The sequence below is a fragment of the Somniosus microcephalus genome, chromosome 9, assembly GCF_052327205.1.
Source record: "Somniosus microcephalus isolate GS21.2 chromosome 9, FLI_Smic_1.0, whole genome shotgun sequence".
Lineage (NCBI taxonomy): Eukaryota > Metazoa > Chordata > Chondrichthyes > Squaliformes > Somniosidae > Somniosus > Somniosus microcephalus.
Genome location: NC_140995.1, coordinates 6,770,518 through 6,787,014, shown reverse-complemented (window position 1 = coordinate 6,787,014; position 16,497 = coordinate 6,770,518). Strand labels below are relative to the sequence as shown.

Here is a 16,497-nt window from a genome sequence, read left to right as displayed (position 1 = left end):
AAATCTTTTCCAATGTAGAAATAGCCACTTCATAAGTTTTACAGTCCAAAATATACTTATACACATCCGGAGCAATGTAGTTGATCAGCATATTCAGCTTATTTAGAGACTCTTGATCCAACACGCCCAAAAAGTTTTTAAATGTACAATACCAGTGTTTCCATTTATCATCCACTCCTGCAGAATTAGGGTCAGCATTGAATCGTTCTGGTTGAAGATATCGCTCCATTCTGACATAAAGTTCATAAATTGAAATAAAGAATAGATTTGCCTTTCTAATCTAGGCTTTATTAACTTAAAAATCCTGTAGCACATCTTCAACACCCAGTCCCAACTAAAGGCTGGAAAGAACTGAATTTAAGATGGCCACCACAAATCACATGACATCAACTACCAATGAGATTACAGCATATATCCCAAGGCAGGAAACAAACAACCAATCACAATACTTCTTACTAAACATAAAGAATAATCACCACAACAGCTTACTGGGCTGTGTTTCTGTGTTGGTTGTTTCTGTCCTTTTAAGATATGTAATGATTTGGCTGTGATCTGACAGTGGTGTTCATGGTTTGACTGTGAATGCTCTGAAAGAGGATGGGTCCAGATCTGTAATCTCTCTCTCCCTCTCTCTCTCCCTCTCGCTCTCTCTCTCGATCTCTCTCACTCGCTCTCTCTCTCTCACTCTCTCTCTCTCACTCTCTCTCTCTTGCTCTCTCTCTCTCACTCTCTCTCTCTCTCGCTCTCTCACTCTCTCACTCTCTCTCTCTCTCTCGCTCTTGCTCTTGCTCTCTCTCTCTCACTCGCTCTCTCTCACTCGCGCTCTCTCTCTCTCAATTCAATTTCAATTCAATTCAATTCAAACCGCTTTATTGGCATGACAAGGTACATCTTATGTTGCCAAAGCATCAAAAAACATTTATGGTTGAACACATAAACACAGATCTATCCATACAGTGTATAAACAGATATATCCCTGAGTGTATAAATATACATTCATATAATTTGTATATACTCTTTTCTTAGATTTAATGGTTGCCCTCTGTTTATGGCAAGCTGTAACATAGTGTGCCGCTAAGGTTACACAATTTCTCTCTTCCCCTAGTAGGTATGGGAGTTTTTGGTCGTCATTCAAATTTCTGAATTCCGGGCATATTTTTGTGAATTTTGGGTAGAAATTCTCCCTTATGCCCTGATATTTTCTACAAGCTGTGAGGAAGTGCATCTCTGTCTCCACCACTCCCTGACTGCAGTGAGAGCATATCCTTTCCTCTCTTGATAGCCGGGTCTGCCTGTGTCTACCTTTTTCGATGGCCAGGCTATGTTCACTAAGTCTGTACATTGTCAAGGTTTTTCTCAGTTTGCTATCCTTTACCATGGTCAGGTAATCAGCCATGTTGTATTGTCTGTTTAGGGCCAAGTAGCAATTGAGTTCTCTCGCTCTCGCGCTCTCTCTCTCGCTCTCTCAACCACCCCACATTTACACCAACACCTCCGGCTGAATTCTCCTGCTCCACAACCTTAACGTGTGTAAACGGGCTCGCGGCAGAACTTCTGCCAAAGTTACGATGGTGTAACGGGTGGAGCTGTGAGGAAATTTGCCCCTTGGTCTCATATTATAGCCTGAGTGAGTCAAATATAAAGTAACGCAGCCACAATAAAACAGAACTTGAGTAAATAATGCACACTCCTCCAGCAGCTGCGACACTATTAGCAAATCCTCAAAGCAGCATTGAATTAGACTCACACATTTGACATGTGATGCCTCCTTTGTGTTTTTTCACTTGAATTAAGATGTTTTGGTCTCTGGCCTTGTTTTCATCTTTTGAGTTGTGAATGAGCCCTTTCATTTGGTTTTATTACATTAACCAATGAGCAATATTGCCTTACAATGCTTGCAAAGGACATCTGTTAGCAGTGAAATATCACTTTTACAACTTTGTTTGCAGCTATTGAAACATTCTTTACAATGACGTGATCGAATAATCCTGAAAATTAAATCACAATTAATTTGTGTTTTTATTCAGTGCTTTGTATATTATTTTCTTTGGTTCCCTTCCCTCACATTATGAATTAGTTAGAGTTTGCATTGCTTTGAGTGCCCTAGTTGTATCCTGCGATACTGAAAGGTTGTCCAACTTGAGGTCTCCAGAGGAGTGTGACGTTATCAAGCCTGAAATTAGTAACATTTAATAAAAACTTAAACTTTTTTAAAGACTTTTCTTTTTGTTAGGTTGTTTATCATCTTCCATTAAAAGTGCAGCTTAGCTTGTTACTCTGTGAGACTGGAATATCTTCGGGGTCGGGGCGGTAATGACTGCAGCCTGACTCCCTGCTCAGGTTTCTGCTTGGACGGCGATTCCTAGAACATGGTCGTGTAAAATTAGCACGTAAACAAGATCAGCAACCTGCTGGGTATACAGTACGCAAGATCTCCGCAGAACCCACGCTGCTCTGCCAGAGCCTAGAAGCCAGGACCTGCACTTAACTTGGATTTTGTAAACCATACTGGGAAAATATGAAAAGAAAATGACAGAAGAAGAAAACGAAGAAGAAATTAAGTACAGCGGGAGTCCAACAGAGTCTACTTGGTCGTGGGTCAAATCTGTGCGGGTAAAATCTGTGTGTTAATGTAATTAATATGATAATCAAAAAATAAACAGGATTTTTTAAGTGAATGAGAACTATTCTGATCTGCCGGCAGTTACTTGTTCATTAGTGATTGCAATTTTACAAAATTATGAGGGGCATAGATAGGGTAGATAGAAAGGAACTTTTCCCCTTAGTAGAGGATTCAATAACCAGGGGGCATTGTTTCAAGGTAAGGGGCAGGAGGTTTAGAGGGGATTTGAGGAAAAACTTTTTCACCCAGAGGGTGGTTGGAATCTGGAACTCACTGCCTGAAAGGGTGGTAGAGGCAGGAACCCTCACAACATTCAAGAAGCATTTAGATGAGCACTTGAAACGCCATAGCATACAAGGCTACGGACCAAGTGCTGGAAAATGGGATTAGAATAGGCAGGGCTTGATGGCCGGTGTGGACACGATAGGCCGAAGGGCCTCTTTCTGTGCTGTATAACTCTGACTCTATGACAATTGCATGGTAATAATTACTGAATGATGGGTTTGAACAGACCAAACTAACTTATCAAACTTTGAGTGCTTTCTGGTGACTATCAAGAGCAATAAAGCAGTATAGTGTAATATTATTCTGTTCCTGTTAGTATTTGAGTTGGTTAAATATCCCTTGATTGTTTAGTACATCAGTGAGCTGGCTCAGATATTGAAAAGAATTTTGCTAGAATTCAGTTTTTGTAAAGTACCTTCTTGGTTGGCCTCAGGAGGGATGGTTCAGTGTCACTGCCCTAATCCATTTTCTGGTGGTTACAAACCCACACGCTAGGAAAGGGAACCCAAGAGCATATGTCAGTCCGTTCCAACCTGGTTGAGATTCTACTACTCTAGGTTACGGCTCCCAATGAATCATTGGCACAACAGATAAATTGAGCCGCTGACTGTCTCCTCCCCCTCCTCCTTGGAATCAGAATCGCCCAAAGAGGCTCTGTGCTCTGCGCCTTGTTCCTCCTGCAGGTCCAAACCTCACTGCTGAGGAGCCGCACACCGCGACCATTCTGGAGATCCTGGCTTGCGGGCAATGAAGGGCACCTCCAGATCTGTCCAGGCACCTGAAGCGCATTTTCAGCATGCCGATGGCTTGCTCGATGACACATCTGGTGGTCAAATGACATTCATTGTATCATTCCTGGGCCTCATTCCTGGGGTTTCTGAGAGGTGTCATGAGCCACATTTTAAGTGGGAATCCTTTGTCTCCGAGCACCCATCCCTTAAGTCTGCTTCGAGGTGCGAAGAGATCAGGGAGGGTAGACTGCCACGGGAGAAAAGCATCATGGCAGCTGTTGGGGAATCTTGTGCACACCTGCATAAGGATATTTTTGTGGTTGCACACCAGCTGTACATTGATGGCGTGGAAGCCCTTGCAGTTGATGATTATTCCTGGGTGATCTGGGGGTGCCTTAACTGCCACATGCGTGCAGTCAATGACGGCATGCACCTGTTGGAAGCCAGCCAGAGTCGCATACCCGAGCGCCCGCTCATTCTGATTGGTGTCGTCGTATGCAAAGTTGACCTAACTGGCGGCCCTGGCAAAAAAGCAATCAGTCACCAGTCTTATGAATTTGTGGGCCACCGACTGCAAGATCCTGCAAATGTCTCCGGTAGATCCCTGGAAGGATCCACAGGTAAAAATGTTGAAGGCGGTGTGACTTTGGCAGCCACTAGTAAAGTGTGGCCACCGGGTCCAGCTGGTAGCAGATCTTGTTCCAGCAGTCTGGAAATGCCTAGCACCACCTGACGCAACACCTCCTGAGACACTGGTGTTCCGACACGTCGATGAAACTTATCCTCTGCCTGCAGACCCTGTGTGTCGGGTATGGCCTCCTGTGAGCTGTAGCTCTCTGCTTCCCCCCTCCCTCCTGTGGAGCTGCAGGTCTGTGAGCAGCAGGCTACTAACTTCAGCAGCAGCAGTATACCTCCTCATCTGAGGTCCTATCTAAGGCAGCATAAGCGGCACCCATGCTGATCTGATAGATCAGAGCTCTAAAGTACAGATCAGACCTCCAAATCTCTAAAGTGTGTAAAGTAATTTCTCAGTACAAGTACTGTGAACAAACCCTTTCATACAAGCAGGCAGGAAAGCAGCTGTGAGTACTGAGTATTTAATGGCATGTTTCCACGTCATGGCTTCAGCCCCCCTCAATTGCTGCCGTGTTCTAGCCTTGCTTTCACACTGGCGATTTCCTGGAAACCCGTGTACCCAAAGTTAACGTACAAAACCTGGCATGAATCTGGTCATTCATGAAAGAAAGATTTATGAAATAATACTGAGCGGCCTACGGGTGGCGCTGTCCAGGGAGAGTATAAATACTCGGGCACGGGCCCAGCTTGCGCAGGACATTCTTAACAGGAACTAGTGAAGGACACAACTAGACCTCCATGTTGTAAAACAGTTGATTAAAGCTTTGTTTAACGCTTAGACCAAGTGACTAGTACTTTTCTTACGTCAAAACCCATGTCAATATCACTACAATTGAGCAATTAACATACGTCAATTGACAACCCGCCTCTCCTGAGGGGGTTGCGTGCACGCAGCCTAACGCGCTCGAGTGAAAGGCGGAAATCGGCGGGTTGGACCCGGCTTCCCGACATGCTTGCCGAATTTAACCCCCCGCCCGCCCTCAACCCCACGCGCTCCTCCAGGTTAAGATTTCCCCCACCCTCCCCCACTGTAAGAGAAGTCACCAGCTGGTCTAGTATAAATGCAGCTTGAGAACTTGATAACTGATGCAAAAACTTCAGTCCACGTTTCAGTTTTTCAAAAGAATAGTTGACTAAATTTAACAAGAATTGAAAATTCAGTAACTATTTGTATATTTTGTTATTGAAGGGTAAATGCTGCACTCCCACACTTCCCAGCATTGAGTCCGCTCGAAGGGACCACGGCTCACAGTCTTACAGCGACCACGTTATCGCCCTCTCTTCGACCCACACTCCCTTTGTGTCTGGCTCCATACTGGGCGCACGGGAGCCCTGAATTTCCCTTTATATGTAAAATTTTACGGTGCAAAGAAAGTTATTCTTGATTTATGCCCGCAAACTGGTTCATGCTCTGTCAGCAACGACACAGGAGATCTCTAAGTAAAAATTAAATTTTAAATCTGTACTGTATTGATTCAGAATGAGCTTTCAGAGTGTTAGCGGTGGCTCAGTGGGCAGCACACTCGCCTCTGAGTTAAAAGGTTGTGGGTTCAAGTCCCACTCCAGGGACTTTATCACATAAAGCTAGGCTGACACTGCCAGTGCAGTGCTGAGGGAGTGCTGCACTGTCGGAGGTGCCCCTTTTGGATGAGACAGTAAACTGAGACCCCGTCTGCTCTCTCAGGTGGATGTAAAAGATCCCACGGCACTATTTTGAAGAAGAGCAGGGGAGTTCTCCCCGGTGTCCTGGGGCCAATATTTATCCCTCAACCAACATAACAAAAAAAAACAGATTCTCTGGTCATTATCACATTGCTGTTTGTGGGAGCTTGCTGTGCACAAATTGGCTGCTGCATTTCCCACATTACAACAGTGACTACACTCCTAAAGTACTTCATTGGCTGTAAAGCGGTTGTGAAAGGCGCTATGTAAATGCAAGTCTTTATTTTTAATGGTTATACCATACATTAGAAATAGTTGATGGAGTTTGACATCAAAGGACACACTCAGTGAGCAGGCAGATGTTTGGTAAACAATGTGTGTTGTAAACAAGAGAATATTCCATTCTCGTGACAAGGCTCTGTCAATTAAAAAAAAAATTCAAATTCATTTTTTATATATATATTTTTTATATATTTTTAAAAAAGCTTTCAGACCACAGATCTGCTGCAGTCACACACAGGGGCATATTCTGACGAGGGGGCTGATTTGAATCCCTGCCCCGCCCGTTGGGAATGGTGCGTGGGATGGGTTAAAATCATCCGAATCCACTGACCAGCCCGAAACCGCACCGTCCCCTCCCCCCGGTATTTGATTTTCACCGCCTTTAAAGTCAGCTGGGATCTCCAGAGGGGGGTTGGGGGGGTGGCGTGGCGGGGTGGGGGAGGGGCCTGAATTAAATCTAGAAGTCACGGCCTGATGACAGCATCGGGGCCACAACAGCATTTTAACCTCGGCATTCAGGAGGCCAGCAGCGAGCTAACTCTGGTGGTCGAACCAGGACGGGAGTCGAGGAGTGGCCGGAAGAGGCCAAGGTAAGTTTTAAAAAAAAAATGTTACTTGTATGTAGAATCCCTGTGGGCCAAGAAGAGCAGGAGAGCTCCCCTGGACCCCGTGTGGAATTCTTCAGCCTCGCAGCCCTGGCCTTTCTTCTTCCTCTACTGGACGGTATGGGCTCAGCATTAACATATACCATTCCCTTGGGTCACCAGAGGCATCGCCTCCAGCCCCCAGTCCTGGTCCTGCCCATTGGCCCCGGACCTCATTGGGACACAGATTTCAAAAAAAATGATTTGAGGCTCGGCCATTAAAATTGGTCGGGCCTTACTCGCTTCATGACTACCAGGCGCACCGCCCACTGCGAGCCTCCCCCACACAGGTCCGAGTTAAAATTGGTCTCTATAAATCTACATTGGCCTCTATAAATCTACATTGGCCTCTATAAATCTACATTGGCCTCTATAAATCCTGCTACAACTGTACAGGGCGTGGTGAGATCGCACCTGGAGTACTGCGTACAGTTTTGGTCTCCTTATTTAACTTATATACTTGTATTGGAGGCAGTTCAGAGACGATTCACACGGTTGATTCCTGAGATGAAAGGGTTGACTTATGAAGAAAGGTTCAGCAGGTTGGGCCTATACTCATTGGAATTTAGAAGAACGAGAGGTGATTGTAGTGTATGTACCCGTCTACCTTTAAGAGAACTATTGTATGTAACTGTCCACCTTTAAGAGAACTACTTTAGGTGTTGCACTACTTTGTTGGCTTCTGTATACTGTAATACCGACGGTGGCCACACCGGTATATAAGTGCTGTGTCCGGAATTATTGGGCAGATTCGCCCTGACCTTCGAATAGTAAAGTCCTGTTTTAAGTTACTCTTGGAGTCTGTGTATTAATTAACTAAACAACCCACAGACTTTACAGTGGCGACGAGTCCGATCGTACCCTGCGGCAACAATACTTCCGAAGCAGTTAACGAGCGTCGAGAAGAGGCAACCGCCCTCGTCATTCTGCTGGGAGAAAACTCGAGTCTGCAGAGCTGGAAAGGAGGAAGAATTCAGAGACAAAGACTTCCATCAGCAACAGGCACTGACTGTCCCTTCTGCCACGGTGAGGAGTGAGCCGATCAGCACGAGAAGCAAGGCGGCCACGGTGACTGTGAGTAAGGGAAAAGTAAAAAGAATAACCGGAGGATAAGGGCGGTGCACTCGACCACGGTCGAGGGGGAAAGGAGCCGGACAGAAGTCGGGCCCAGAGGCGCTGAGACTGGGGCAGCGTGGAGCAAGGAAGCCGCGGTACAGACAGGCTGGGGACGCAACGGCGTCGTGAGACAGCTAGACCGCGACCGGTGAAAAAGGCCGGGCAGCGACCGAAGCCACGAAGCGCTGCGACCGGGAGCGTAGGCGCGGGAAGATATAAAAACTCAGCCGCAGCCGGGGAGGGAAGCACCGGACTGCGAGAGGGCTGGGAGGCGCGATTGGGAGCCGAGCGAGCGGGAGAGGCAGAGCCGACCAAGGGAGACTGAGCGAGAGCCAGCCCAGCGGCTGAAACTGTTCGCCATCAACGGGGTGTACCCAGCGCCGGTTGCCCTGCCGAGAAAAGGGAAAGCACTGAAGCCGACGCGCGGGCTGTGAACCTGAAAGCCAGCGGCCGTCGCCCGTGGGGAAAGTGTACCCCTCCCGCCAGGGGAAGAAACGCGGGAAGCCGCCATTAGGCGGAGAAGAAGACAGAAGCGGGGAACCGCCATTGAAGTGGGCGGGGAGTGAAGATAAGCGCGGGAAACCGCCATTTTCGTGGGAACCGCGATCTTGGAAAAAAAAAGAAAATTTAAAGAAATAATTCGTGGTGTTATCAGGAAGAGAGGAAGATGCCTAAGCGTGGTAACATCAACGATTTTAATTCCGAGGTAGAAGACTGGGCCACGTATGTGGAACGCATTGAGATCTATTGTGAGGCCAATAAAATAGAAGAAGATGACAAAGCTATAACCTTGCTAAACTCGATGGGCGCGAAGACATACGAGCTCTTGAAGCATCTACTAGCACCAGCTAAACCGGCGGATCAGACTTTCGATGATATTGTGACTGTTCTGAAGGATCACTTGAACCCCACACCGTTGATGTTGGTGGAACGATTCAAATTCTATGCGAGAACGCAAAGGAAAGACGAAAGCAACGCAGAATACTTGGTCGAACTGCGTAGACTAGCGAAACACTGCCAGTTTGGAGGGAATCTGACAGAGGCGTTGCGAGACAAATTCGTGTGCGGAATGTCGAAGGAAGAAACACAAAAGCGACTGCTCGAAGAGAACGATCTTACACTTGAGAAGGCTGTCCTTATTGCTGCATCGAACGAAGCCGCAGGGAAAGGAACGGCGGAAATGCAGCTAAAGGCAGCGGCACTCAGGGTGCAGCAAATTACTTCGGGTACAACGAAATGCTATCGTTGTGGGAAGACAACACACGACCAGAACCAATGCTGGTTTAAAAACCAGGAATGTAGGAAATGTGGCAAGCTCGGTCACATTGCTAAGGTATGCCGGTCAGGAAAGAAGACCAACAATAATGAGTCACCACAAAAGAGGTACAGGAAGGTACATGAGGTGACTAGGAAGAGTCCGGAAGAACAGAATTCGGACTCACATGCCAACTGCAAGGAACTGGATAGTCTGAGAATTCACAATGTGAGTAATGAAGCTGACTGACAAGCTATCTGGATCACACTACAGATTGCAAAAGTCCAAGTGAAAATGGAAGTGGACACCGGATCGGCGTTGACGGTCATGAATAAGCATGATTATAAAAAGTTATTCAAGCATATTCCCCTACGGGATACGGAACTAGTATTGAAGACATACACGGGGCACAAAGTATACCCCATCGGAAAGATAGAAGTCAAGGTGAGATACAAGGACAAAGAGCACCAAAGGATGGACCTGTATGTGTTGCCTGAGGGAGGTCCACCACTTCTGGGACGGGAGTGGATCAGGAAAATAAAGATAGACTGGCATTCACTAAACACCATGACGGTAGATTCCGGAAAGGAAGATGTCAAACCTGAACGGTTGTCCAGAATATTAGACGAAGCTAAAGAGGTATTCCAGCAAGGACTGGGAACACTGCGAGGAATTAAAGCAAAGGTTAAGATTGCAGAACATGCAAGCCCAAAATTTTTCAAAGCCAGATCGGTACCTTATGCGATACGACCTGCTGTGGAGGCAGAACTGGAAGAACTTGAACGATCAGGGGTACTGTCAAAAGTGGACTGGAGTGAGTGGGCCACGCCCATTGTTCCCGTCATGAAGTCTTCACCAAGTAACAAGCCAGGGGGACCGGGGAAGGTCCGCATCTGCGGAGACTTCAAGATCACAGTGAATCCGGTGCTTCACACGGTACAATACCCGCTTCCGCGGATTGAAGATATCTTTGCTTCGTTGGCTGGAGGGAAACACTTCACCAAGATAGACCTGGCACAGGCATACTTACAAATGGAAGTCGAGGAAGAGTCGCGTCAGTACCTCACCATCAACACACACAGAGGCTTGTATCGTTATAATAGACTGGTTTTTGGGGTAGCTTCGGCTCCAGCAATTTGGCAGAGGGCCATGGAGCAGGTATTACAAGGAATTCCAAGCACGCAGTGTTACTTAGACGATATCCTGATTACGGGAGAAGACGAGGAAGAACACCTCACAAATTTGAAACTGGTGCTCACTAGGTTGAAGGAATATGGCCTTCGAGTTAATCGCAAGAAATGTGAGTTCTTCCAAAAACGGATCTCGTACTGCGGTCATGTCATTGACCGAGAGGGGCTGCACAAGTCACCTGACAAGATAGAAGCTGTCGTGAAGGCCCCCGCTCCGGAAAACGTATCACAGTTAAGATCATTCTTGGGGTTGATTAATTATTATCACAAGTTTCTGCCGAATCTATCCACGGTGCTGCATCCGCTGAATGCTCTGTTGCGGAAAGAAGTACCATGGAAGTGGAGTGAGGAATGTAAAAAGGCCTTTCGCAGAAGCAAGGCGTTGATTACCTCTGAAGAAGTGTTGGCTCATTTCAACCCAACATTACCTCTTCGTCTAGCTTGTGATGCTTCCCCCTATGGAATTGGAGCAGTACTTTCACACAAGTTACCAAATGGCTCGGAAAGGCCAGTGGCATTCGCGTCCCGATCATTGACCTCCGCGGAGCGAAATTATGCTCAAATAGATAGGGAGGCCCTCAGCCTTGTGTGGGGCGTAAAGAAATTCAATCATTATCTGCAGGGCAAGAAGTTCACATTACTGACAGACCACCAGCCGTTGGTGTCCATATTCAACCCTAACAAGGCCGTTTCCACCATGACAGCGCAAAGGTTACAGAGGTGGTCCGTGTTACTTGGGGCACACCAATATGACATCGAATACAAAAGGTCCAAACAGCATGGAAATGCTGATGGGTTATCGCGCTTGCCATTGCCGATAGTAGAAGAAGCGACTACAGTGGACCCGGTAGAGATGTTCCACTCATCCATAGTGGAATGTCTACCAGTAACAAATTCGATGATCGAAAACGAAACAAGAAATGACCCGACTCTCACGAGTCTATGATTTAACGGTGGAGGGATGGCCAGCACAGGGCGAACCAACGCTGCCAGCATTTTCGCAGAGAAAAGAACAGCTGTCAGTGTGTCGAGGAACCCTGATGTGTGGATCTAGAGTGGTGATTCCACCCAAACTTCAACAGAAGGTGTTAAAGGAGCTGCACGAGGGACATCTGGGTGGAGTGAAAGTGAAGAACCTAGCAAGAGCGTTTGTGTGGTGGCCAGGCATTGATGGGGACATCGAAGAAATCACTAAGAGCTGTCTAGGATGCCAGAAGGTCCAAAACGCGCCACCACAGGCTCCTCTGCATCCATGGGAGTGGCCCTCATCTCCTTGGCAAAGGGTACACATCGACTTTGCTGGTCCATTTATGGACTCAATGTTTCTAATAGCGGTGGATGCACACTCCAAGTGGCCGGAGGTAATAAAGATGTCCATCACCACCACGGAAAAAACCATCACAGTGTTAAGGACCATGTTTGCTAGGAATGGGCTGCCGGAACAGATCTGTTCTGATAATGGACCGCAATTTGTGTCCGAAGAATTCAAGAAATTCTTAAAGAGCAATGGGGTTAAGCACTACACGTCAGCCCCATACCATCCCGCCTCCAATGGATTGGCTGAAAGGTTTGTCCAGACCTTCAAGAAGGCCATAAAGGCCATGGGTAATGAAGCCATTAACTTACAACATAAGGTGGATAGCTTCTTGTTGGCGTACAGGAATGCAACACATGCGGTCACAAATCAAACTCCCGCCATGATGTTTTTTAATAGACGACTAAGATGCCGGCTGGATTTGCTTAAGCCAAACGTCAGAAGGGACGTAGAGAACCGGCAATTCCAGGGCCTGAATGAAAGGCCAACTAGATCTTTTCAGATAGGTCAACAAGTTTTGGCCCGGGACTACCGTACCGAGAAATGGCAGCCTGGAACTATTGGAAAAAGGCTAGGGCCGTTGATGTATACGGTGGACATTGGGGACAGTATAATAAGGCGCCATGTTGACCAGATCATAGGGTCAGCCACAAATGGCCAACCTACTCCACCACCTTACACGGGTAATGTTGAGACAGAGATACCCAGAACACCTACCTCCGATCTGGTAATACTGGAATCAGATGAACCTGACACTGTCCTTCAAGCCGAATCGACCTTGCCAGAAGCACCTACTACCCCGCCGGAAGTTACGACACCACCGAGGCGTTATCCGGACAGAGTCCGGAAACCTCCAGAGAGACTGAATCTGTGAACTGTCTTGCATAAAGTTGTATATATGTTATAATGTATGTTTAATGGGGAATCAGTATGTTGTAAGCTAAAAAGGGAGGATTGTAGTGTATGTACCCGTCTACCTTTAAGAGAACTATTGTATGTAACTGTCCACCTTTAAGAGAACTACTTTAGGTGTTGCACTACTTTGTTGGCTTCTGTATACTGTAATACCGACGGTGACCACACCGGTATATAAGTGCTGTGTCCGGAATTATTGGGCAGATTCGCCCTGACCTTCGAATAGTAAAGTCCTGTTTTAAGTTACTCTTGGAGTCTGTGTATTAATTAACTAAACAACCCACAGACTTTACAGTGATCTTATTGAAACGTATAAGATACTGAGGGGTTTCGACAAGGTAGATGCTGAGAGGATGTTTCCCCTCGTGGGGGAATCTAAAACGAGGGGGCATAGTTTCAGAATAAGGGGTCACCCATTTAAAACTGAAATGAGGAGGAATTTCTTCTCTCAGAGGGTCGTAAATCTGTGGAATTCTCTGCCCCAGAGAGCCATGGAGGCTGGGTCATTAAATACATTTAAGGAGGAGATAGACAGATTTTTGAACGATAAGGGAGTGAAGGGTTATGGGGAGCGGGCGGGGAAGTGGAGTTGAGGCCAAGATCAGATCAGCCATGATCTTATTGAATGGTGGAGCAGGCTCGAGGGGCCGAATGGCCTACTCCTGCTCCTATTTCTTATGTTCTTACATTTTGTATGCTTCCTTTCTATTTTTTTCAAGTAATGTAAAGTAGGTTCCCTGCAGCAGGGAGCAGTTGCTTCCTGTTGTATCGCCACTGTGCAAAATATCGAGTTTTGGCTCGTGTGCTGCCCTTGACGTTTGCTATTCACAAATCTGTTTTAGTGCAGTGCTAACATGTTTTAGATAACAATGAAAATAAGAACAGTGGGCCAGGGAAAGAGGTGACAGGCCGTGAGTTGCAAACTTCAGAACTCGCCGGTCGATTTACGCCGCTCTGCCATTTGCTTCACACATACGGCACCTCGCCCTCAGCCTCCCCGTTATTTTTAAGAACTTGCTGGATTTGTACATTAATTGCCCATTAAACTCACCGCAGAAAGGTAAAGCTCATAATTAACAGCGTAATTACCCTTTTAATGATGTTTTAATTGGTAAAGCAATGCCAATTAATCTTTCTGGCCCAGAAAGGGAACTATTTACACTGTTGAGGCTCATTCCTGCTTGTAGTTAATTCTTTGCAAAGATTTAAAACATTTCGAATTTCAAATTTTTAAGGGGGTGGGGAAATTGGGTAGCGCCCCAAAAAAGTTAGGGCCCCTCCCCCGTAAATTCAGTAGTAGCACTCCAAGAAGGAGGCGCTCCTCCTTGGGGCTGCTACTCAATAGTGCGGTGCTACGTGCAGCAGTGCCAGGCATGTTGGCACGTAACGCCGCGGTATTGCTGGCCTCCCTCCCCTGATTAAAGGGGAGGGGCCTAGCGTTGCGCGCACCGGGGTCCCTGCCGGATCACCGGGGAGCGGGGTGCCGTGAAAACAGCCCAGCACTCGAGGAGTGCCGGGCTGAGCGATTGCGGCCGGCACCCCGCATAAAAATGTTAACGGTGGGCAGGTGCTTGCAGTGGGCCAAAATATAAATGGCCGCCCAACACCTGCCCTTTAAGCAGCGCCGCCGCCAGCTACCGCCGCTGCAAAAACCGCCCCCTGTTCCTGTTGGTCCCATCGTTCGGTGGTATTCAGGGGGTGCAAGGGAAGTTTGCAGCCGGGGCGCGAGTTGGGCGCTACCGGCTACCGCCGTTGCTAACCTCCTGCTGAATTTTGCGGGAGGCGTTAGTGGCACAGCGCCCGGGCGCTCGGGGATTAGCGCCCCCTGGGGGTACTTACAACAGGTGCAAAGCAACCCAATTTCTCCACCTTAACAAATGTTTTTCTTTTCCATTTGCTCTCTCTCTTAATCCAATCTTCCTTTCCCTCCCTTTATTTCTCTTTCTGGAGCTGCTTTGACTCTAATTCATCCTCCATCTCAGTCCTTCCTCTGTTTCTTTCTCAATCCACACATCTCATTGGTTAAGGAGATAGACGGCTGGCCCTGTCGTTCACTGAGGTCCCGTTGCCCTCGCCGTGACGTTATAGGCTCGCATTTTCAGCAAGTCACGGCGCAAATTATCTTTGAGCTGAAGGGTGCAGCAAAAAATCTAACTAATGGCGTACAGCGCGAGATGCCGTGAGATCTGGCCCCTGGATCGGGACTGTCTTGCACTGCACTTTTATTGTCTGTTTAGCACTAGGATGTGAGCTGTTTATGTAAGAGTAATAATACGAATGATGACTCTTTATATAAAATCTTCAGTTATGTATGCTCGCAGCGCTGGTTTGCAGCTTTATTATATGTCACTGAATGTGCTCCAAGGGTGCAGTGGAAAGTAATTGTACAGGTTGAACGTCCAAAATCCCTAAAATGTTCCGGAATCTGGAACGCCGGATCTTGGACGCTCCACCTGTACTTCAAAAAGCCATTAACTTTTGTTGTCTTTTTTTGAAAAATCCGATGAAAAATGTGAGTGATGCAATAAAACTTTAGTGTCATAGAAACATAGAAGATAGGAGCAGGAGTAGGCCATTCGGCCCCTCGAGCCTGCTCCGCCATTCAATGAGATCATGGCTGATCATCCAAATTCAGTACCCGGTCCCTGCTTTCTCCCCATATCCCTTGATCCCTTTAGCCTTAAGAAACATATCCAACTCCTTCTTGAATATATTTAATGAATTGGCCTCAACTGCCTTCTGTGGCAGAGAATTCCACAGGTTCACCACTCTCTGGGTGAAGAAATTCCTCCTCATCTCTGTCATAAATGGCTTACCCCTTATCCTTAGACTGTGACCCCTGGTTCTGGACTCCCCCGCCATCGGGAACATCCTTCCTGCATCTAGTCTGTCTAGTCCTGTTAGAATTTTATAAGTTTCGATGAGATCCCCTCTCATTCTTCTGAACTCCAGCGAGTACAAGCTTAATCGACCCAATCTCTCCTCATACGTCATTCCTGCCATCCCAGGTATCAGCCTGGTGAATCTTCGGTGAACTCCCTCCATGGCAAGAACATCCTTCCTCAGATAAGGCGACCAAAACTGCACACAATACTCAAGGTGTGGTCTCACCAAGGCCCTGTACAACTGCAGCAAGACATCCTTGTTCCTGTACTCAAACCCTCTCGCTACGAAGGCCAACATACCATTTGCCTTCTTAACCGCCTGTCGTGTTTTATCCTCCTTAATCTGCACAGCTCCACTAAGTGTTTTCGCCAGGCTGCGGCCACGGCACCACGCCACCCTGGTGGCCTAGTGTGGGCCATCGGATGCTCTGCCGAGCTCGCAGTGTCCCTCCACTTTAACAGAAGGGGCGGGGGCGGAGAAACGCGTCAGCGCTACGCGGGAGCGGCCCGGGCATTTCTGGACTTCAGAACGTGTTTCTGATGTCCAAAGTCCGGAAACGCCCGAGCCCAGGTTGCGATATCTCCAGACTTCGGACATCAGAAACACGTTCCGAAGTCCGTAAAAACACGAAAACCGGCTCGGTCTCGGTCCCGAGGTTGCCGGATTCGGGACGCTCAACCTGTACAGTAATTAAATTTGGAGTCAGCCATGATTAAGAGTGGGTGGCATCTGTGGGTTAAGTCATCAGGGACAGATTGGAGTGGAATTAAAGTACACCAGAGCAGATCACAGGAGCACAATAAATAGATCGGCACGTGGTAACGTAGCGGATGAGGCAGGAAATGTAGGTTCACCCTGCAATTTCCAGCGAGGAGGCTGTGCGAACTGAATTGTGCCTCATGGGCAGCTCAGGGTGTGTTCCTGGGTTGCTCTCCTCTACCTCCGAATACCTGGGTA

At 47.4% G+C, this 16,497-nt stretch overlaps 1 protein-coding gene across 2 annotated transcripts in view; it reads left to right on the top strand.

The window, feature by feature from the left end:
- Nucleotides 1-2,450: 2,450 nt before the first annotated feature.
- The window catches only part of lpin1a (lipin 1a), a 212,518-nt gene continuing 198,471 nt past the window's right edge, over nt 2,451-16,497 (top strand). For both annotated transcript variants that reach the window (XM_085996297.1, XM_085996294.1), the window contains exon 1: nt 2,451-2,613. In XM_085996297.1, the coding sequence (XP_085852423.1) occupies nt 2,530-2,613 (84 nt within the window). In that variant the 5' untranslated portion in view covers nt 2,451-2,529. The remainder of the gene's footprint in view (nt 2,614-16,497) is intronic.